Source organism: Paroedura picta, chromosome 4 (genome assembly GCF_049243985.1).
Source record: "Paroedura picta isolate Pp20150507F chromosome 4, Ppicta_v3.0, whole genome shotgun sequence".
In the NCBI taxonomy this organism is placed as follows: Eukaryota; Metazoa; Chordata; class Lepidosauria; order Squamata; family Gekkonidae; genus Paroedura; species Paroedura picta.
In genome coordinates this window covers 32,935,099-32,955,354 of record NC_135372.1, presented here as the reverse complement: position 1 = coordinate 32,955,354, position 20,256 = coordinate 32,935,099, and the positions used below count along the sequence as shown (strand labels likewise).

The 20,256-nt window shown below is 43.6% G+C and overlaps 1 protein-coding gene across 2 annotated transcripts in view; it reads right to left on the bottom strand.

Annotated features, from left to right (window-relative positions):
• The window catches only part of KIFAP3 (kinesin associated protein 3), a 73,735-nt gene that overhangs the window by 7,490 nt on the left and 45,989 nt on the right, over positions 1 to 20,256 (bottom strand). For both annotated transcript variants that reach the window (XM_077332254.1, XM_077332255.1), the window contains exons 18-19: positions 18,394 to 18,583; positions 15,347 to 15,446 (exon numbers count right to left, since the gene is read on the bottom strand). In XM_077332254.1, the coding sequence (XP_077188369.1) occupies positions 15,347 to 15,446; positions 18,394 to 18,583 (290 nt within the window). The remainder of the gene's footprint in view (positions 1 to 15,346; positions 15,447 to 18,393; positions 18,584 to 20,256) is intronic.

The window sequence follows — 20,256 nt, the reverse complement described above, 5'->3', positions numbered from 1 at the left end:
ACCTCTCAGTTCTGAGGGCGAGGATAGCTCTTGCAAAGGAATAGCCACCCACATGAGTAAATACGATTTAAAACTCTAGGAAAAGTGGCAGGGGGAATCCATCACCCCACCATATGTCAAATGAACCTTAACATCGCCGGACTATTTCTGGCAGATGAGACAACCCTGAAAGTTTGCTTTTCTTTTATTGTAAACGGCACTGGTCAGACCACACCTGGAGTACTGTGTGCAGTTCTGGAGGCCTCACTTCAAGAAGGACGTAGATAAAATTGAAAGGGTACAGAGGAGAGCGACGAGGATAATCTGGGGCCAAGGGACCAAGCCCTATGAAGATAGGTTGAGGGACTTGGGAATGTTCAGTCTGGAGAAAAGGAGGTTGAGGAGGGGACATGATAGCCCTCTTTAAGTATTTGAAAGGTTGTCATTTAGAGGAGGGCAGGATGCTGTTCCTGTTGGCTGCAGAGGAAAGGACATGCAGTAATGGGTTTAAACTACAAGTACAACGATGTAGGCTAGATATCAGAAAAAAAAATTTCACAGTCAGAGTAGTTCAGCAGTGGAATAGGCTGCCTAAGGAGATGGTGAGCTCCCCCTCACTGGCAGTCTTCAAGCAAAGGTTGGATACACACTTTTATTGGATGCTTTATGATGCATTGGGCTTATCCTGCATTGAGCAGGGGGTTGGACTAGATGGCCTGTATGGCCCCTTCCAACTCTATGATTCTATGATTCTAATTTTGTTTTCTAACTGATGAGCCATCATGTCCTTAGGAAGGAAAGATAAGGCAACCTAGGCCCTCTTGTGGCTTACGGTCTAGGGGTGGTGGGTAAATTCCAGTCTTGATTGTTGGAATGCTGCCTAGGTTGCTTGGCTTTTGTTACTGGTAGAATCAGCCTAGCTCAATTTCAACACATCTCAGAAGCTAAGCAAGGTTGGCCCTGGTGAGTATCTGGATGGGAGACCTCCAAGGCATGTTAATGTCTCTTGCCTTGCCATAAGCAACCTGTGACTTGTCAGTGCTTCCCACCACCACCACCAATTTGGTCCAATCACAGGCTAAGAGTTCGATTAAATAACCAGTCAATCCTTGAACCTAATATTAGGTTTAACTACCTCCTCCCTTTGACATTTCCCTACTGCAGCCTGCAAGACAATCTGTCAATTTGCTGTCCATGCAAATATGAGGGTAGAATCATAGAATCACAGAGTTGGAAGGGACTTCCTGGGTCATTTAGTCCAACCCCCTGCACTATGCAGGACACTCACAACCCTATCGCTCATCCACTGTAACCTGCCACCCCCTTGAGCCTTCACAGAATCAGCCTCTCCGTCAGATGGCTATCCAGCCTCTGTTTAAAAATTTCCAAAGATGGAGAACCCACCACCTCCCGAGGAAGCCTGTTCCACTGAGAAACCGCTCTAACTGTCAGGAACTTCTTCCTGATGTTTAGATGGAATTTCTTTTGCATTAATTTCATCCCATTGGTTCTGGTCCGTCCCTCCAGGGTAAGAGAGAACAACTCTGCTCCATCCTCTATATCTCTATATGGCACCCTTATTTGGCTAGAACCAAATGAAGGTAAGAGGTCCAGTGACTGATGCAATTTAAACTTTGTTTCCAACTCTGTCTTCTCTTGCAAAAGTCACCGCTCAGGCACCTTTGAAGCGTGGGTTTGCCTTCAGGTATAGCTCCCCTGTTTCTGTCCAGCATGGTTGCAAGGCTGGGACAAGAGATCAGTCAAGTCTTTTGAACGGCCAGTATTAAAACCAGAAGCAAACTTTCCCATTGCCTTTTCATACTACTCATAGAGAAGACACACTTGAAAGGTGCTCAGTCAGTCTTCTCCAGAAAAAAATGCTATTTTAGAATTAGCATTTATTCTAAATTGTCATTCACTTAATTGCTTAAATAAACACTGTTCAGTGCCTCATAACTTTGTGAATTGTTCATTTTCAGTTCTTCTCTCTTTTTTTAAAAAAACCTCTCTTTCAAACGAAATTCCCATGCTTGTTCCCTTTTTTAAAAATCACCCCATTTCCCTTCAGAATCTTGCATCTCCATGGAGGAAAACACTACTAAAAGTTTGGTGGGCTTCTAATAATCCTCAGATTTCATCGCTACAGCAACGAAACTAATATATGAATTACTTATTCCTAGAATCCCTCTATTCGTTAAGTATACTAGTTTCTTGGTTCAGGGGTCTCCACCCTGTAGGTACTTCTTGCATTCTGAAAACAAGACAAGGTGCTAAGATAAAACTGTTGGCATGGGGAAGTGTGATTGTGATCAATCACAAAAATGGCTGCCAGGAGGGTTGGCCCACTCAGAAGGCATTGGGCGATTCCAAGTCGAATGTCCTTATATGACAGTGGGAATTATTTCCAAATCAGTGGTCCCTGCATGCATAAAGATGATGCCTCCTGGTGCACTTCCTACTTCAAACCATGGGAGGAAAGTCAACGCTGGGCCGCTGCTTTGGGGAAGAAGCCAGTAAAGCACAGGAAACGTACAGGCAGATTCCATGGCGCCCGTGGGCATCTCGTTGGAGATCTTTGCTGTAGTCCATAAATAGCTGCCGGTTCAAGTACATTTCAAATAATACTTACATTTCTTGGCAAACGAGAGGAGGCAAGAATCTGTTTCACTAGTTATGATTATCAGTTGGTTCATGAGCGCATCACGATTATCACACATTGTTGCAGCTCCATCCAATCCTATCATCTGGCCGCCAGTTGAATAAAACTGGATTTTTTGGAAGCGCACCAAATCTCCCCCTATCCTTTTGCATCTCCTTGGCTTCAATTCAAGATAAAAAACTAGCCGATGGATTTACAGAGTGCAGGGCTGATGCCAGATCACTGCTCTTTGGAAACTCTCTCTCTCTCTAGCGGTTGTCCGTACACAAGTTTCTGCTTCGAAATTCCTTTGTCTTCCTCCCTCCTGGGGGATTAGCAACCTGATCCTCAAAGTTCTCTACTGAGGATAAATATATTCTTATAATCCCGTCATTTCACTTCTGAAAGAATCTATTACACTCTGACAGTTTTGTTAACAACATATGGTATTGTTACAGTTCTAGCAATTACAATTTGAGAATCATATGCCATAAAACTTCAGTAATTTATAATGCTGAACTGGGTTGCTGCATAGAATAGACAGAATGAATGAATTATATGGAAAGGTGAAGGGGGGGGGAGAGAGAAGAAAGCTATATTTCCCTCAAGGGGCACCCGGGTAATGAAATCAAAGCTTCAATCACAATAACGTTTAGATCCAAGCATGGCATTGGAATGACTATACGGACGATTTAGGTGCAGTGTATTGCTTCTAATCATAGAGCATTGGAGGGACTGGAATGCATTAACCTTTTAGGTCTGCCTTGCTACACACGGACCTACTCCCTGTCTAAGTGCTGATGAAAGATCCTAGAAAACAGACGAAGGACTGCAAAAACTGAACAAGAGCAAGAACTTCCCAGCATGCACTCCTTTATATGCGAGACCATCAGTTCTAAAGCCTGAAGCCGAACTCATAGTACCCACTATGATTCTATCAGTTTTCAATAGCCTCACATGAACTCTCACATTTCTAGCTATTCGCTGAGATCCAGGGAGCTTTTCTACGGCTGGTTTTTAATCTGTTTCAATGGGCACGTGGCTTTAAAGCCACTTTTACCTCCTCCTTAAGAGGATCAGAAAATGAAATTCATTGTGCGGAGCAAATAAAAATTAACACCATTTTTTTCCTATTTGAGGTAGGGAGCATATTGTAATTTAGATCACTCAAGGAGCGAGTCCATTTCAAAGCTTCCGCAATGCTCCTTTTTAGATCGCGAAGACTTAAAAGCTACTAATGATGAAAATGAGTTCTCACAATGACCAAAATGATTTTCATGCCCCAGTGTTTGGCTGTAAGCTGAGCTCGGTACCTGCCAGTTTAGGACAAGGAAGAGACCAAGAGTTCCCAGACCTGCATACTGGTTTTTGGTCTCTGTTGGTCTTCATTTGGGTTCTATAGATCAGGAAGTTTAAAAGCACATCACTGCCTTCGTGTCTGACTTGGAATGCTTTTTGCACTTACAAAAAAAGTAATTTTGTGTAAAAAAAATAATTCTCGCCATTGATGAGGGGCAAATAGAACACTGAATCTGGGAAGGATGACAAGAGAATAGGCCTACATTCAAGAAATACCACTAACTCTAGTGAGTGAGAATCCAAAGCAGATTTCCTACAGTCTTGCATTTCCAGTTGTCTGTATCCATCTATTCAGATGACCATAATAATGATCCTGTGGCAACCCAGATGCCTAACTCTTGAACTGAATTTGTTGATGTGAAGTTGCCACATGGAGCCAAAGCTCTTCTAATGCAGCACTGGCATCCAACTGACAAAGATCTGTGATATCTCAGGTCCAAGTGTTTTTTCCAGCTACCTAAAGCTATATCAAGATGGTAGGAGAGCCTGGAGACTTCTGCAAGCATAATAGCGGGTCCCTATGAGTTTGTGATGCATTCTGTTGCCACTTCCTTAAATGTCCAACCTGGGCCCCAGCACCTGTACCTTCACCATACAGTAAATTGCTGAAGGTTGAAGTTGCCATGTGAATCAGCCTTCATCCCACAGGCCATGGTCGGATAATTACTTTGAATGCAACTAGATTATTCCAAGGCTACCCAAAAAGTCATGGGACACACTGCTGCACAATTATCCCCTAGGACAACCATGAAAAAAAAAATCAGCATGCAGTTTTGCAAGAGCTATGACAATAAGTTTAAAATATAAAGGGGGCGGCTTGAAGCCCAGCTATAAAGATGTGTTAAGTTACAACTTTTGAAAGCAAAGTGCTTTGTAAGCCAATAAAATTCTGCCTGGCATAAACGAAAATCTAATTATCCGACTTGTTAAACGGGCCAGAAATATAACCTTCAAGAAACAGCCCATTAACTTCTGTGTCTGGTAGGACCACTCTTGGTCTCCTTAATTTGGAATTATGCAAGCATGCCTATTCATAGTCACATACTGCCCCCTCTTCAATTTATTACGGTTTTAAATCTTTATTATTATTATTATTATTATTATTATTTTTACTTTCAGAGTCTGGCCTTGCAAATGTGAGCCTAGAAAATAAATAGGGTCACTTAAAAAAAAAAAAAAAGGGAAAGCACAATAAAACAAATTGCAAAAGACAAGAAGATTAAACCAGCGGTGCCGCTTTCCGTGCCGTGCGAAACGGAGCTCTGCAAACGTTCTCGCTGGCTGCGGCTTGGCATTTAACAGTCCGCGATCCGGGTGGAGGAGGAAATTTTATTCCCTTTAACCGTTGCAGATTTACTGCAGTGAAAAAAAGGGGCTATGTAACCCGAGAAGTGACAGAACCGAGGAGATCAAAGCCGCAGTCTGGAAACTAAAATAAACCTTCAGGCTACTTCCTGCAAGAAAATTCACTCTGGCAAACTAAAACAGAGGACGCCTGAAAAAAAAGGGGGCTCCGGTTTACGAGCTGTCACAGCGGCTCAAGTGGTTTGGACCAGTCAAGTTCAGAACATTATATTTCCTTGTTTCTGTCTCACATACTTCTGTAAGCAGTTTTATGGGGCGGGGGGGGGGGCGGGGCTTTATTATATTAAAGAAAAGTGTGTGGGGGGGAATAGAATTCTTTCCTTCGGGTTGAAACTGAGAAGGCCGCAGCGAAAGCTCATTAAAAGGAGCAGGTCTTCGTTTGTGCATTCCATTCCCGTTTACTACATTTCAATATTTTATTTTTTTCCCCGAATTTACAGGCAATGTACATTTTCTTTAATAACTCTTCCGCCTTCTGTCCCGTTATTGTTTTAATATAGGCACAAATCAGTTTACGCGGCCCAGATGGCTTGTAACCCGGGAGCTGGTCTATTCCTAGCAACACATCTGGAGGAAGTACAGGCAGCAGTGAGAACGTGGGAATTAATTAATAGTAAAAAAAAAAAAATTCTTTTTAATGGACTTTTTTTTTTTTGAGACTCCCAGGACATTCAGAGGAACCTGAAATTACTGTACTCCTATTAAAAGCCATGGTTTTCATAGGTATTTAAAAACTGACGGATTAATGCTGGCCAGACGACAGGTGGAATGAAAAGGGCTGGCTGTGAAAAATCAAGGCAGCCCAATTCCAGAGGCAAATTAGCAGCAAAATACACAATGGCATCGGATTATGATGTATCCTGCAGCGCGACGGCAGTCCATGGGGTTTACTGACCAAAATAATCTGAGACTGATTAGTGAAGCAATTACGCGGCCCTCGGACAGGCGACAATGAGCGGGACACACTGAGCATCAGCCCTCTGTTCGTTTGGGAGGAAACCGTGTGGCGCCTTGGGCCGGCCTGGCTGACTTGTAGAGATCCAGCCGTGGAAGAATCCACCCAAACCCATCCAATTCTCACTCTTTTATTACAGTTCAATGGCTGGGTCAGAGCCACAGGGGGCTGGACGCCGCGGTGTTTTCGACAACTCTGCGGCTTTAGTCCCGGCCAATGTTTCCGACTGCCCGAGTCCGCTCCAGGACTTATGTGGGTAGGAACAGGGAGAAAATAAGCCGTTGTCCTTGCAGCTGACACATAGAAAGAACCTGATTGATCAAACTGGGCTCCCGGCTTATATAAATAATAAAACTAATGTTTTATTTATATGCTGCTCCATCCCTGTTGGCTCGGAACCGTAAACACTTAAATCAGTGCGAAGTAAATAGTAAAAATCATACAGCGATAAAATAATACATTCACACCTCCTCCTGCTATTTATCTCCTGTGGGGATAAACTAAGGTTTGGAGATTAATTTGGGTTTGAACCCTCGTGGCTTCCTTATTTCGATTCCTTGTGCTAAGGATGCAACTGTGTTGACGAGACTGGGGTATTTCAAGCCCCTTCTCTGAATTTTCAGTGTTCATTTTTTAAAAAGGCAAGGGGGAGGGGTGGCCAAATAGTAATCAGTCTCGTTTCTCAAAAACCTTCTTCCTTGCCACATTCTGCCTGGTGCACACATTAACCGATAAGCACAACGTATTGTGCTTTGCATTTTATAAACATCAATAACATTTTGTTTTAATATCATTAAAACTGCTTTAAACAGTTGGTCTACCTATAGGAAAGTTCAGGTTCGTCTGCTCTCCTTCAACCTCACACTGCACCATTTGTCTGAAGCAGAACTGGACCAAAACAAATCGTGACTTTTTAATCCTACCCTTGCCATCATAAGCAACACCCGGGATGGTATAAACAGTTCACAAGACAAGGTAAAGTAAATCAGTAATACCTAGAAGAAGAAGAAAAACCCGAAACAAACGGAAACAACAGCCCGAAACAATATAAATGGAACAAATTCAAACAGCGGCTGTGATGGATGTCAGTCTGAGCCTAGGTCGTGGCAACATGAGAAAGGACATTCTGCCTCTCCCAGATTCTGGAATTCCCTGCCTCAAGCGGTGTACACACACACACACACACACACACACACACACACATATAAAAGAGGTACATCTAGCTACCTCACTGCTTGCAATCTGAAAGGCTGATAAAACATTTCTTCTTTAATGCCCCCCCATGGTTTAGTAATTTATTAATTTGTTGTCTTTTTTCATTTGGTACGATGTTCCAACCCGTTACTGACTCTTATGCGCTGACTGGGATAGCCCAGGCAAGCCTGATCCCATCAGATATCAGAAGCTGACCCTGGCGACTTACAAGGATTTGTACGGTAGTTCCTCCAAGGACCACAAGGGGCAAGCAATGGCAAACCAGCACCCAATGTCCCTTGCCTGGCTGCCAGCCAATCCTTGGATCTCCTGGCTACACGACACAGGCCATATCGTAAATAAATAATAATAAATACTAACTCTTACCAGTCCTCCTCTCTTTTAGTGTGTCTACATGTTTATAAATTCTTTGTGTTTTCCATGTTAGGTGGAAATGTGGCACATAAATGTTTTAAATAAAATGGAATAGAAGAAATATTGCATGCCAGCTACAAACAGTACAGTCTCAGTGATAAAAAAAAAATCATTTCAGTGTCAAGACAACGCTAGCAATAAAAATTAATAAATTACTAAACCATGGGGGGCATTAAAGAAGTGTTTTATCAGCCTTTCAAATTGCAAGCCGTGAGGTAGCCAGATGTACCTCTTGAGGCAGGGAATTTCAGAATCTGGGGGAGGCATGGGGGAGAATAAGCTAATCTCAAAGGACGGGCAAGGCATATGTGGGTGGGGAGGCCCTGCAAATAACGTGGTACAATCGTTCAGGCCTTTGAACTGGATCCAGAAACAAATGGGACAACCAACATAATTGGGTCAAGCAGGTGCTGCATGTTCCCTGAAGTGAGTGCCAATTAAAAACCCCTTATAGCTGCATTTTGGCTGGAGCAGAAGTTTTCCGGTAATCTTAAAATACGGCCCTTAGCGCAGGGCCCCCCAGTAATTCTGGGCCTGCAAGCACACTTGGAAATCCGACATGGTATGGTGTGTGCAGCAACAAAATGGCTGCCACAAAATGGCTGCCAAAGAAGACAGAGCCAGATACAAAATGGATGCCACAGCTGACATTCAGTCACAGAGTACAGATCCTTGACATGTGGTGGTAGCCACTGCCAAAGTATATTTTTTTTAATTGCACAGCCAATTAAATCTCCAACCACCCTTTCATACCACGTACAACAGGGGAGTTTGGGGAAATGAGACTCAAAATCCATTGAAGCTGCAGAGATGCTACCAACTGAGGGCCAAAGTACATTCGATACCAGAAGTTCAGTGTCCACAACTCTTTTCTTTCTTCAGGCTTCATATTACCAGCTGAAAGCTGTCCTGTGGAGTTGCTTATTTACTCCACTGGATAAATCACAGCTCACTGTATGTTGACCCATGCCTGTTTCTTAAAAAAAAAAAAAAAGCTCAAGAGTGCTCCAAATACTTACCTCCCAGAATCAAGTGTAGCTTGGCCCTGAGCTGTGTAAATTCTATGGAGGAGCCAAATATTTATATACAGTAGTCAACTTTCTGGGTTTGTGGTCCTGCAAGACAACAGTCACCACAAGCTGAAGAACTGAATATTTGTTGCAATAACTGAAGCAGTATGACAGGGCAAACACATTCACATCCAGATGATGAACAATGTCTAGAATTCCCGGACAGAATATGGACTTCCTGGTGGAACGGCCGTAACATTCTTGATCAGCCAAAGTATTAGAATGAACAAAGAATTTGGCCATTCTGGGTACTATGCAAGAAATCAACAGGGCTGTCTGTATGTTGGCCTTACAAAGCAATTTGGACTTCCAATATGCTGCTCAAAGGAGAGGAAGTGGGATCCGTCCACATGATTGACCAAACTGGAACTTCAGAGAAACAACTGCAAGTGGTTTTCGTAGCTGTCTTTTCAGGGTTTCTACTCATTCTGTGTCTTGCATGCCTTCCAACTATACACATATTATGGGCTAGTTTGGACATGGATTTCCAAATGGGCTAAGTCCTCTGATTCACATCACCTAATGACACTATGCTGTACTAGTACTAACCAAGATTGCAATGGCTTATATAGTAGCCAGGATGCTGGACTCTGTGTTCAAATCTCTAATCCACCATGAAAGTCACTGGGTGATCTTAGCTCAGGCAGTTTTTAAGCTGCTTGGAGGAAAGGTAGAATGGGATTTAGAAAGTAAGAGAGAATTGTCATGGATTATATAGGTCTACTGATCTGAACAGATATGCACTATACGTGTCTTGCAATGTGAGGTTTTATGAAACCGTGGAGAAATATGACTACACGTGCATCAAAGTCAATTCCTTAAGAGATCCAAGTCTCAAGTCCTACAAGGAAATTCCGTATCAGAATCATGATATAGTTTTGTCCAAGGAGATCATGGTTGAAAGAAACTGTACTTCCGACATTATTCTGTATTTCATTTAGTTTGATACAATGACAAAGATTTTTGGTACGTTCAGAGTGCTACATGACAACTACATGACAACTGATAAAATTACAGCTCTGCAGCCTTCAAATCTAACCAACACAAATCTAACCAACCAATCTAACCAATCTAACTTCAGGTTCAACACACAAGCTATTACAGAGAGCAAGACGATGGTGCTGAATCTGTTTCCACTTGCAAACCGAGAAAGATTCCGTACTCTCCTTCCCTGATGTTTACAAGACCTCTCCTCTTCGGATAACTCAGCTTTTTTTCAGAATCGTATCTTTTTCACAAGCATAGCAGGGGAGCATTTGGCTTCTTAAGCATTTCTTTTTCTCCCTCTCACTTGTCTTTGTGTGTCTGTAGTTATAGGTGTAACAGGAAGTTAGCCTGTTTCTGGGCTTATAAAGTAGGTGAGTGAAACAACAGTGGCAGCATCTTTGATTTGTACACATTTCTCAGTGGTAAGACAATTTCCTCTTTCCCCAATTTCTTTCACAACATTTTAAAAATAACAAACAAACAAGAAAAGAACTCTAAAGATCACACAACATGGTATACCCGTGGACGAAATGAAAAGAACCATTTCACAGGTCACTGGTGATGTCAATAGCATTGGCCAATAGCTGCCCATGACGGTTGTATGGTCAATCTACAGAGTACTCATGATTACCAGCTATATCATGGGGGAAGTACACAATGTTTTCCCGGCAATAAGATACATTCAATACTGGATAATATGGAAGCATTAGCTTGAGGGGAAAAGTATGAGGATCTATGCCAAGGGTATGAAGAAGAGCTGGTATTGTATTTTCGCTACCCAAAGGAGTCCCAGAACAGCTTACAAGCAGCTTCCTGTTCCTCTCAACATAACAGACACCTTGTGAAGAAGGCGGGGGTGAGACAGCTCTAAGAGAGCCGCTCTTCAAGAACAGCTCTAAGAGAACTATGACTAGCCCAAGGTCACCCAGCTGGCTGCATGTGGAGGAACGGGGAATCAAACCCGGTTCTCAAGATCAGAGGCTGCTGTTCTTAACCACTATGCCACGCTGGCTCTCAGTAACTGATAGGAAAGGGGGAGGCACGGAGGCTGGAATTTTGGGAAGAGGCAGCTAGGAATGGAGGGAACCATTTTAACCTTGTTTCACAACCCATACAATAAACTGCCCAAACAATTTCCTTTTGTATAACCCTGCCATTAACTCAAAAGTAAGTAGTGACAGAAACTAAAACACAGCACAACAAAGAAATAGGGAGGTAGGTAGAAAGGTCTACTGACTAAGTCATAGGAACAACTCTTCTGTATTTTCTTAAAAAAAAAAAACAGGAAGTAGTTTCTGAAACCGAAATCTTGAAGCCCAAGCGGAGAAACATACGGTTCTTATTAGCTTTTAAAGCTAAACATAAAAATGGCCTAGAATTATGTTATGGAATGGATTACATGTACACTGCATAATACATAAAATAACCCTGACTATCTGTGATTATTTTTAATTAGCTTCCCTATCAAGTATGATTTTTACCCTCCAACAGATTCGGGGAGGAGGGAGAGTTGAGCCTGAGAGCTCAGGGGACTAGCAATTCCGTTTCCCATACCTCCAAGCACTAATGCATTTTACATTAACTCCAAGCATCAGGAAACCCCGGCTTCTGGCGCCAACGAGTTCAAAACTGTAATGCCGCTTGTCTGCAAACCGGGATTCACTGCTCAGTCAAGCAATCTGCTCTCTTCCCCTTGTACCTGGAGCAGAGTATCAGCAGCAAGCGTGTGTTTCCAATTAGGCAGGCTCGTTGCCTTACAGACAGCCCTGGGGATGATCATGTTAAAAAAGTATTCCCAGAGCGGGATGCGGATAAATCATGCCTAGGACTCGTGGAAGAGCCTTGGTCCAATACCCCATTCCTGTACAGCTTATGAACGCATTTGCCTCCAATGGAACTCCTGCATAACCTTGACTGTGCCAGCGCCCTACTCTGGGCAAAGCGTGTAGGCTCCGCTTTTGCCCTCTAGGACCCTCCCCTCCTATTTGAAACTCCTGACAATCCCTAGCCATAGGTGTGCTTTTATGCTTGCCAGACGGATCGCCCTACTGACAGCAGGGACCATTTGCTGAAATCCCTTTCACAGATTGCTTCTGTGGCTGCCTATCTGGTGCAACAGAGACCAGTGGTCCCCAACCCCCGGTCCGGGGACCAGGACCGGTCCGTGGATCAGTAGGTACCAGGCCACGGCTCCTCCTCGTCCACCTCCCCAGCTGCTGCCTCGGGGGCTGCCCTACCACTCTGCCGCTGGCTCACATTTGGTGATCTTCAGTTGCCGCCATGGCTGGGGCTCTCCCTTGGCGTGGCACTGCACAGCTGCTGCTGGCAGCACCCCCCAGCAGGTGGCGGGAAGTTAGGGGCACTGGTGTGAATGCAAGTGGAGCAGGGGCTCAGGCAGCAGCGGCGACATCCCTTGGCAAAAGACTACCTGCCCCCCCTGGCCCTCAGTAAAATTGTCAAGTGTTGACCGGTCCCCGGTGATGATAAAGTTGGGGACCACTGCCGTAGACCACCTTTTGTTAATCTGGGATCAATGGGCTGCCTCCGGGGTCTTTTGGATGACCTCTAGGCTGTCCAGATACCAGCTTCCTGCTAAGACCTGGGTGGTATCTTTATGGTTGGTGGGTTTTGATCCAGAAATAAGCCCATCTGTTGCAAAATCCCTAACAATAGTGGTCTCTTTAAAATGTTGCTAAAATGAGCTTTTATCTGGCTGACCATATGAGAACTGTACATGTCTACTCATCTGTTTTATCTAATGCGTTTTTAGACTTTTATGAGATATCCGTATTTTTATGATTCTGTAGTTTCTCCGTGTCTGCTTTGTCACGCTCGGTAACACTGATTTATCCTATTGCGACTTCCTGGTTTTATGCTCAAGACTTTGGGGCCTATGAGCTTAATAATGAAGGAAAGGAACTACTGCATTACACAGCAGCGACAAAATCAGAGTCCAGTAGCACCTTTAAGACCAACAAAGATTTATTCAAGGTGTGAGCTTTTGGCACCATCAGACTCTATCCAAGTGGATGCACAACATTTCACTTGCAGGAACGTTTCACACTCGGATGGAGACGGATGGGGCCGGCAGCACATGGTGGGGTGGGAGCCGTGGATCACTGACAGCGACAGTTTTATTTCTCCTATGCATTTGTGAACTGCAACTGAATTTGAGGGTACTGAATGGCTGTTCTGGCAAAGAATTATCATCTGGCTGTATTTGGATGTTGTGACACAGTTTACTAATTTAACAGAATTAACTTTTGCTTATATATTCTCGCTGTCATGATGGTCAGTTCATAATCTGAGGAAGAGTGCTTGCACTTGAAAGCTCATGCCTTGCGTTGGCCTTTGTTGGTTCCATGTATTCCCCCATGTTGTATGTAAACCGCCCTGAGCCATATGGAAGGGCGGTATAGAAATCAAATAAACAAACAAACAAACAAACTGGACTCTTGATTTTGTTGTGCTACTTCAGACCAACACGGCTACTCATTTGAATCTACAGCAGCAACAGTATAGCACTGTGATTGTAAGATCACATCCGGGGCAAGGCAACTGTTGGCAAGTTCTACTCTGAACATGTGTGTGCTGGCCAAACTAGTTTTAAACTTACGCTCTTTAACAGTGTACACCTCTGCTTAGAGAAGGACACTTTGAACACCTGGGGAACATTCACATACATGGAGCAAAAGGATTTTAAAGCAGCTAAAAGGGTCAGGGAGTGTCCAAGCCTCTCCATAGTTGTGCACTATATGCCTGAGAGCTGTTCTTAAACATTTACAACTTGTACAAACGTCTCTAGAGTAGACCTGCATAGGACGCTTCCAGCAAGCATACTTTGGTATTTCAGGGCAAGGAAATATATGGCCAAGGAAGACTACCAAATATTTCTGGTGGATGGATGGCTCCCAATGTGCTGGCCATATAAAAGTTGCTTTGACCATAGTACAGATAACTGGACACTAAGTGGTATGCTAAGAGACCATGGGACAAGGAAAGCTAGAAATATATTAGGCTCTCAGTTCCCTTTAAAAAAAAAGACAGTAAAGAAGTGCTTCAGATACTTCCAAAAAGAATCGTAATTCTTAACATGTGCATGTTTGAAACAATTTCTACTCACAAAGATAAAACAACTATGGGAAACCTGTCAGTTAAGTGAAAGGCTGCTGGGTCACATTTTTAATGGAGCCCAATTTGGGGTGTCAAAACTTTCATTTGGGAAGGGATGGCTGATGCCCCTGATAAAAGAAAAGCCTGCCTTGCCGAGGAGGGGGGGGGGATTGGCTTTTGTGCCAAACATTATATAGCCTGATCTCTGCTCCCTCTTGGCAAACGGGTGACCAGAAAAGGGGAAGGAATTCATTGCCCTGTAGGTCACCCCCTTTAAGCTGCTACAAATGGAAGGGAGGGGGAATCATCCCACCACATTCCTGCTGTCCTCAAAAATGAGGCAAAAGTGAGAAGGAACATTTTTCACAGAGGTTGAAAGACTTCTCAAGACTTCCCTGGCCTGCCTGCCTTCCTTATTTATTTATATTTATATACCACCCTCCCAAGGGGAGCAAGGCCCAGTTTATGTGCTGCATTAATCTGCTTTTTTGGTCCCTGATTTCTTCAGGGAACTCATTCCACTAGGCAGGAGCCAGGGCTAAGAAACCCCTGGCTCTGTTTGAGACAAAGTGAATTTCTTCAGGACCAATGATCCTCAATTGTTTAGCATGACTAGATCAAAGCGTTCTCAGGGGAATGTATTCAGAGTGGCAGTCCCTCAGTTACACAGGTTCCAGACAGTGTAAGGCTTTAAAGGTAAGTACTGGAACCGTGAAGTGGATTCTCCTGGAAGCCAATGCATCTGCTGCAGAACAGGTCTTAAATGGGCTCCCCATGGTGTTCGCGTGACAACCCTGGCAGCTGCATTTTGTACCAAGTATTAGACTGCACCAAGGATTGGATTGTGTGAGGCACTTATTTTTAAATGACTCCTTTAAAGATACTGAGACCAATGCTGCTAATGAATCACAACCTCAAGTGCCGTGGCCAAAATGTTCAAGCATTGAAAACCTGAACTGGAAATACACTGACAGAATTATTCAAATTCTATCTCTATTCCTTCTGAGAAAGCAGCAGAAATGCTGGGATACAGCAGTGGGGGTTTTTGTTGTTGTTGTTTAAAGCAACAACAGTGATGTCTCAGCAGGATAAAATGGTAAATTATCATCTTGCTATTTAGTTCCCAGACTATAACTTTACAAAAGAGTTGGACTTAATCTTATGCTTGGAAATGTGTATGACAAATTGTCGCAAAGGGATCATTTGTAAATCCTTTTAAGCAGGGGGAGCTTTCCCCCCAAAATGACGTACCTGCCAGGGAAAGGATGCTGGCCGACAAGATCCCCGTTCTGAAGGTGGTAATCACCGAAGAAATCAGGACTGGCTGCTCCATCGTGTGCCATGAGCCCGTCTATGAGAAACAGGGTAAAGCTGAAAATGATGTTTTCGAACAAGACACAAGTGCAGTGGGACAAAGCGCCTTGACTGCCTCTCAGCTGACTCTGATAAAGGAAAGAGGCCAAGTGTCTTTGACTGGCCACCATTTTGACACAAAGTCATATTATTAGGGTTGCATGAGTCACTGACCTGGACAGCCCACGCTAGCCTGATCTTGTCCAATCTCAGAAGCTGAGCAAGGTCAGCCCTGCTCAGTTTTGGATGGGAGACCACCAAGGAAGTGTAGAGTTGCTAGAAGCAGCAGGAGCCTTACACAAAGCTCTAGCTGATGTACTGTACTAGGGAGTACGTTGTGTCAATCTTTGGAGATAAAGGGAATAGCGGGAGGAAGCATAGTTATCTGTTTGGATACTCGTCACATGACCCTACCAATTAGTTGGTCTTAGGAAGGTCTGAGATGTATCACTCCTGTCAAGGTCAGCTGGGTGTTATTACAAGCACAAGTGAAATTAATGAATTGTAATTTAATAGAGAAAGCCTCACGAATAGTGCTGAAATTGGAATGTCAGCACAGGCTTAAGCTGCGGAACTGTGCTCTGCATTCGACCAATTCCCTCCATTGTCATTTCCTGGGGGTTCCCAACACCTGAAGGGACATAAGCATGCCATTTTCTTGCACTGATTTTTATGTAGATGTTGTTTTCTTCTACATATTTCTGAGGCTATTTAATAAAATCTATTTTTCCCCACTCTGTGTTCATTGTCTCTGTATCCCTCAGAACAGCCTTTCTCAGCATTTTTTTTTATGTCAAGAAACTCCTGAAATCATTTTCAGGCTTTGATAAAGTGACATGATCATGCAGAATAGGGTTGGAAAGCATAGCTGTATACATGCCCACCCAGGGCCCCTCCCCTTCTCACCCCCTGAAAGCTTATCATTGGCCATTTTGGGAGGGGGGGCCTCAACATGACCATATATGGTCATATACCAATAAATGAAGAAGAGTTGGTTCTTATATGCCGCTTTTCTCTGCCCAAAGGAGTCTGAAAGCGGCTTACAGTCACCTTTCCCTTTCCTCTCCCCACCCCAGACACCCTGTGAGGTGGGTGAGGCTGAGAGAGCCCTGATATCACTGCTTGGTCAGAACAGCTTTATCAGTGCTGTGGTGAGCCCAAGGTCACCCAGCTGGCTGCATGTGGGGGAGTGCAGAATTGAACCCGGCTTGCCACATTAGACGTCCACACTCCTAAACAATACACCAAACTGGCTCTCTTTAATGCTTAACAAATTAAAAATACATTAAATTAACTAACTCCCGCCCATTTAGGAAGCTCCAGGGTTTCATAAAACCCTGGTTGAGACAGGCTGTCCTAGAGAAAAGGAACCAGTGGCCCTTGGCCATGCAACTGCTAACAGGCTTCTGCTTCAACATTGTAGTCACACTCATTTTGCATCCATGTCTCTAGGTAAGAACTGCACAACGGAGGCCATGGCTGGAGCTCTCTCATATCCTCCATGCAAGTGAGATCAACTGAACAATTTCCCTGCAGCGGGTGTAGTAGGCAAGGTGCAGGGTCAATGTAGGGAGGAGTAGATAGGATTGCAGTGGCACGAGGTTGAAGGAATCCTTCTCCTTGTCAGCATCCACTGCTGGAATCCACTTCTAGAAGCTTAGCCAATAATGTGATTGGACTGAATGAATAAAGGGATTGTGCAACCTCACCTCTTTCACTTCCCCATAATATAAGGGGGTTAAGTGTTGGTTTTGTCACGTTACCACCATACATAGGAAACTTGTCTATACTCCCTTGCCACAGAAATATACACAAGGGATTGTGAAGAGAAAAATCAGTTAATTGAACTTACAGTAAAACATGGGGCAGAAGATTAAATCTGTATTGCAAGCTATTAAGAAGTAGAGAACTTAAAAGTACTGTGAAGTGTTATTTTCAATGGAGCCTATTTTTGCTTTTCAAAAAGTAGTGAAATCAGAGAGTTCTCACGTTCAACTTAGTTGACCACATGTTCCATCAGAGGCATGAAGCAGATTCCTTCCTATCCTGACAGGTTATGAAATCTTGTAAAAATATACAGCCATCTTATGAGAACAAATGCTGACCGTTTCAGTTCAGTGGTTTCTGAAAATGCTCCAAAAATCTGATCAGCACCAAAGCGGGTCCCTGAACTGAAACGTTCTTGAAAAAAATAAACTGCCCAGCAAATTGGACATTTTAAATTCCTGATCAACTGAACGATGGTACTTATTACATACTCAAGGTATCACAAGCAGATTAATTGACTGTGACCTCATTACCGCTGTTGTCACTGTAAAGAATCACGTGGATTCTAGTTATGTAAATGGGTGGTATATTCAGCTCAAGGACTGCAAAACTTAAGCTTGGCCACAGTTGTAGAGTAACAATTTATACTGAACCTGTTTTTCTGAAAATGGATACTCTGTGGATCTCCTCCATGAGATGAATACCAAAAATCCAAGCAGAGGAAGAATATATGGCATGACAACAGCCCTTTTCAACCTTTTGACCAGGGAGGAGCCCCTGAAATAAATTTCCAGGCTTCAAGGATCCCTGGAAGTGATGTCAGCTGGTAACACCTCCCAGCTGTGTCCCCGGAAGTGATATAACCCTTTGACCTCCTTTTGCTTCCTCTCCCTGCCTTTACTGCTACTACAGTGGCTCCACCTCATGTAGGCCAAAAGTAGGGCAGGAGCTAAGAAGATAGCCCCGACCACCTCCCCATACCACTCCACAGCCAACTCCCCCCCTTTGATTTTTACACCCATAGCCTACTCACTGAGAACTCCAGGTAAAGGTGGCCAGTTCCCTAACTTGTGGCCAAGAAGGGGAAAGGCTGTGGACCCCCTCTGGAGTTCCTGAGGACCCCCAGGGGTCCATGGACCTCTGGTTGGGAATCCCTGCATTACATTTATCAGCCTTACCTGCATTGTAGTAAAGATCAGGTCGCTCCAAAATGTCCCCTTCGTGGATATATGGCTCAATACGGTCATCCCCATACAAATACTGCTCATTCTCATCCATCTGCCGACTCTCCACCATTTCCAGCCACTGTGAGTTATGCCATCGAAACTTCTCACTCTGGATCTTCTTAGCCCATTCCTCATCGTACTCCTGTGAGGAAACAGAGCCTTTAGTGCGAGGTTTTTCAAAGTGACGGTTTCGCTTTGAAAGCAATGAGTTTAAATGGAGAAAGACACTTTTCTGCTTTCATGAAATGGAAAGGAAGTGGTGATTAGCAAAGTGAAAAACAGAACACTGGGATTAGCAATGCAGCGTGTGTGATTCACTGAAAGCGTAATTTGCAAGGACTGCTTTTTTTAAACAGAACCAGGTAAAAGTGAAAACACTGAATTGGGAGACAACAACAACAAAAACTGACATCATTCAGAAGCAGGGCTTTGATGTATAGTTAATTATTTGGTCATATACACTGATGTATAATCTTTGCACAGATTAAAATGATGGACTTGTTAAGCCAGACAGCAGGCCAACTAAATGGCAGTCTTCAAGCAAAGGCTGGATACACAGTTTTCTTGGATGCTTTAGGATGCTTAGGGCTGATCCTGCGTTGAGCAGGGGGTTGGATTAGATGGCCTGTATGGCCCCTTCCAACTCTATGATTCTGTGATTCTAAATCTGTGTATTATTTTTAATATGGGTAAATTACAGGTGCCAGGCACTATTTTAGAAGAGGCATTCCAGCTATCTCAAACCAGCGGGAATGCCTCTTCTGAGATGGTGATGGTGTCTGCTGAAAACCCAATGCACATCAACAAGGTAACCTGATTCTTCAGAAATATTTCTTTGTTATAGAAATTACTCCATTGCTGAACGTGCACTAAAAATCCAATAACCATTTCCTGCTTGTCTAGAAGACAGAGAAAGAAAAGACTGTTGCTTTAAGGGAGAAAATGTTGGATAGAACTTGGGGGAAGCAAAGGGACCCTATTCAAAGACAGAACCAAGGAAGGGGAAAAAAGGTGACTTTGCTCAAGGATTTGCTGGACCAGCCTTCTGCTGGAGGAGGTGTTGTCCCTTGCTGCTTGCACCTTTGCCAACTGAATAAGAAGAAGCACCTCTGTGCTTGAATCGCCATAGGTTGTCCTCTGCGCCACAAGCTGTCCCTTTGTGGTCTCCACTTACGCGAAAGAGCAGTTTCCACTAAAGACTAAAACTAGCAGATGAGAACAGGAGATGCAAAACTACTGCACTTGCCTGTGCAGCAGGAGAATATGATTCTTTCACATATATTACTACTCTACATTTGAACAAATTGTGAGTCCAGTAGCACCTTTAATATCAACAGTTTTATACAAGGTATGAGCTTTCGTGTGTGTACTCTTCCTTGGTCTTAAAGGTGCTACTGGACTCAAAATTCACTCTGCTGCTTCAGACCAACAGGGCTTCCCAGTTGAATTACTCTACGTTTATTCTCTATTTTTAATGGCAGCTTGAACCAAAAGAATTTGTGAAAGACACACAATTTGTTTCTGTATGGAACGTGTTCTCTTTTTTGAAGCGCTAAATCAAGCTTCTGTGAATTACTAACAGCGCAATCCTATGCAGAGTCAATTCCGCCCTACAGCTTTTAAAAGTAATGAGCTTAGAGAGGGGTAGCTCTGAAGAGGATTGCAACATTGTGAAATATTAAATAAGGAGCCCATCAATGGAACATGACTGTTACCCATCAGCAGCCTCTTTGTCACTGGCTTCTATCACACCACGGACCTGAGTCATATATATGTTAAATAAAGACAGAGCCATTTAATTTGCCTTGTGTTTTA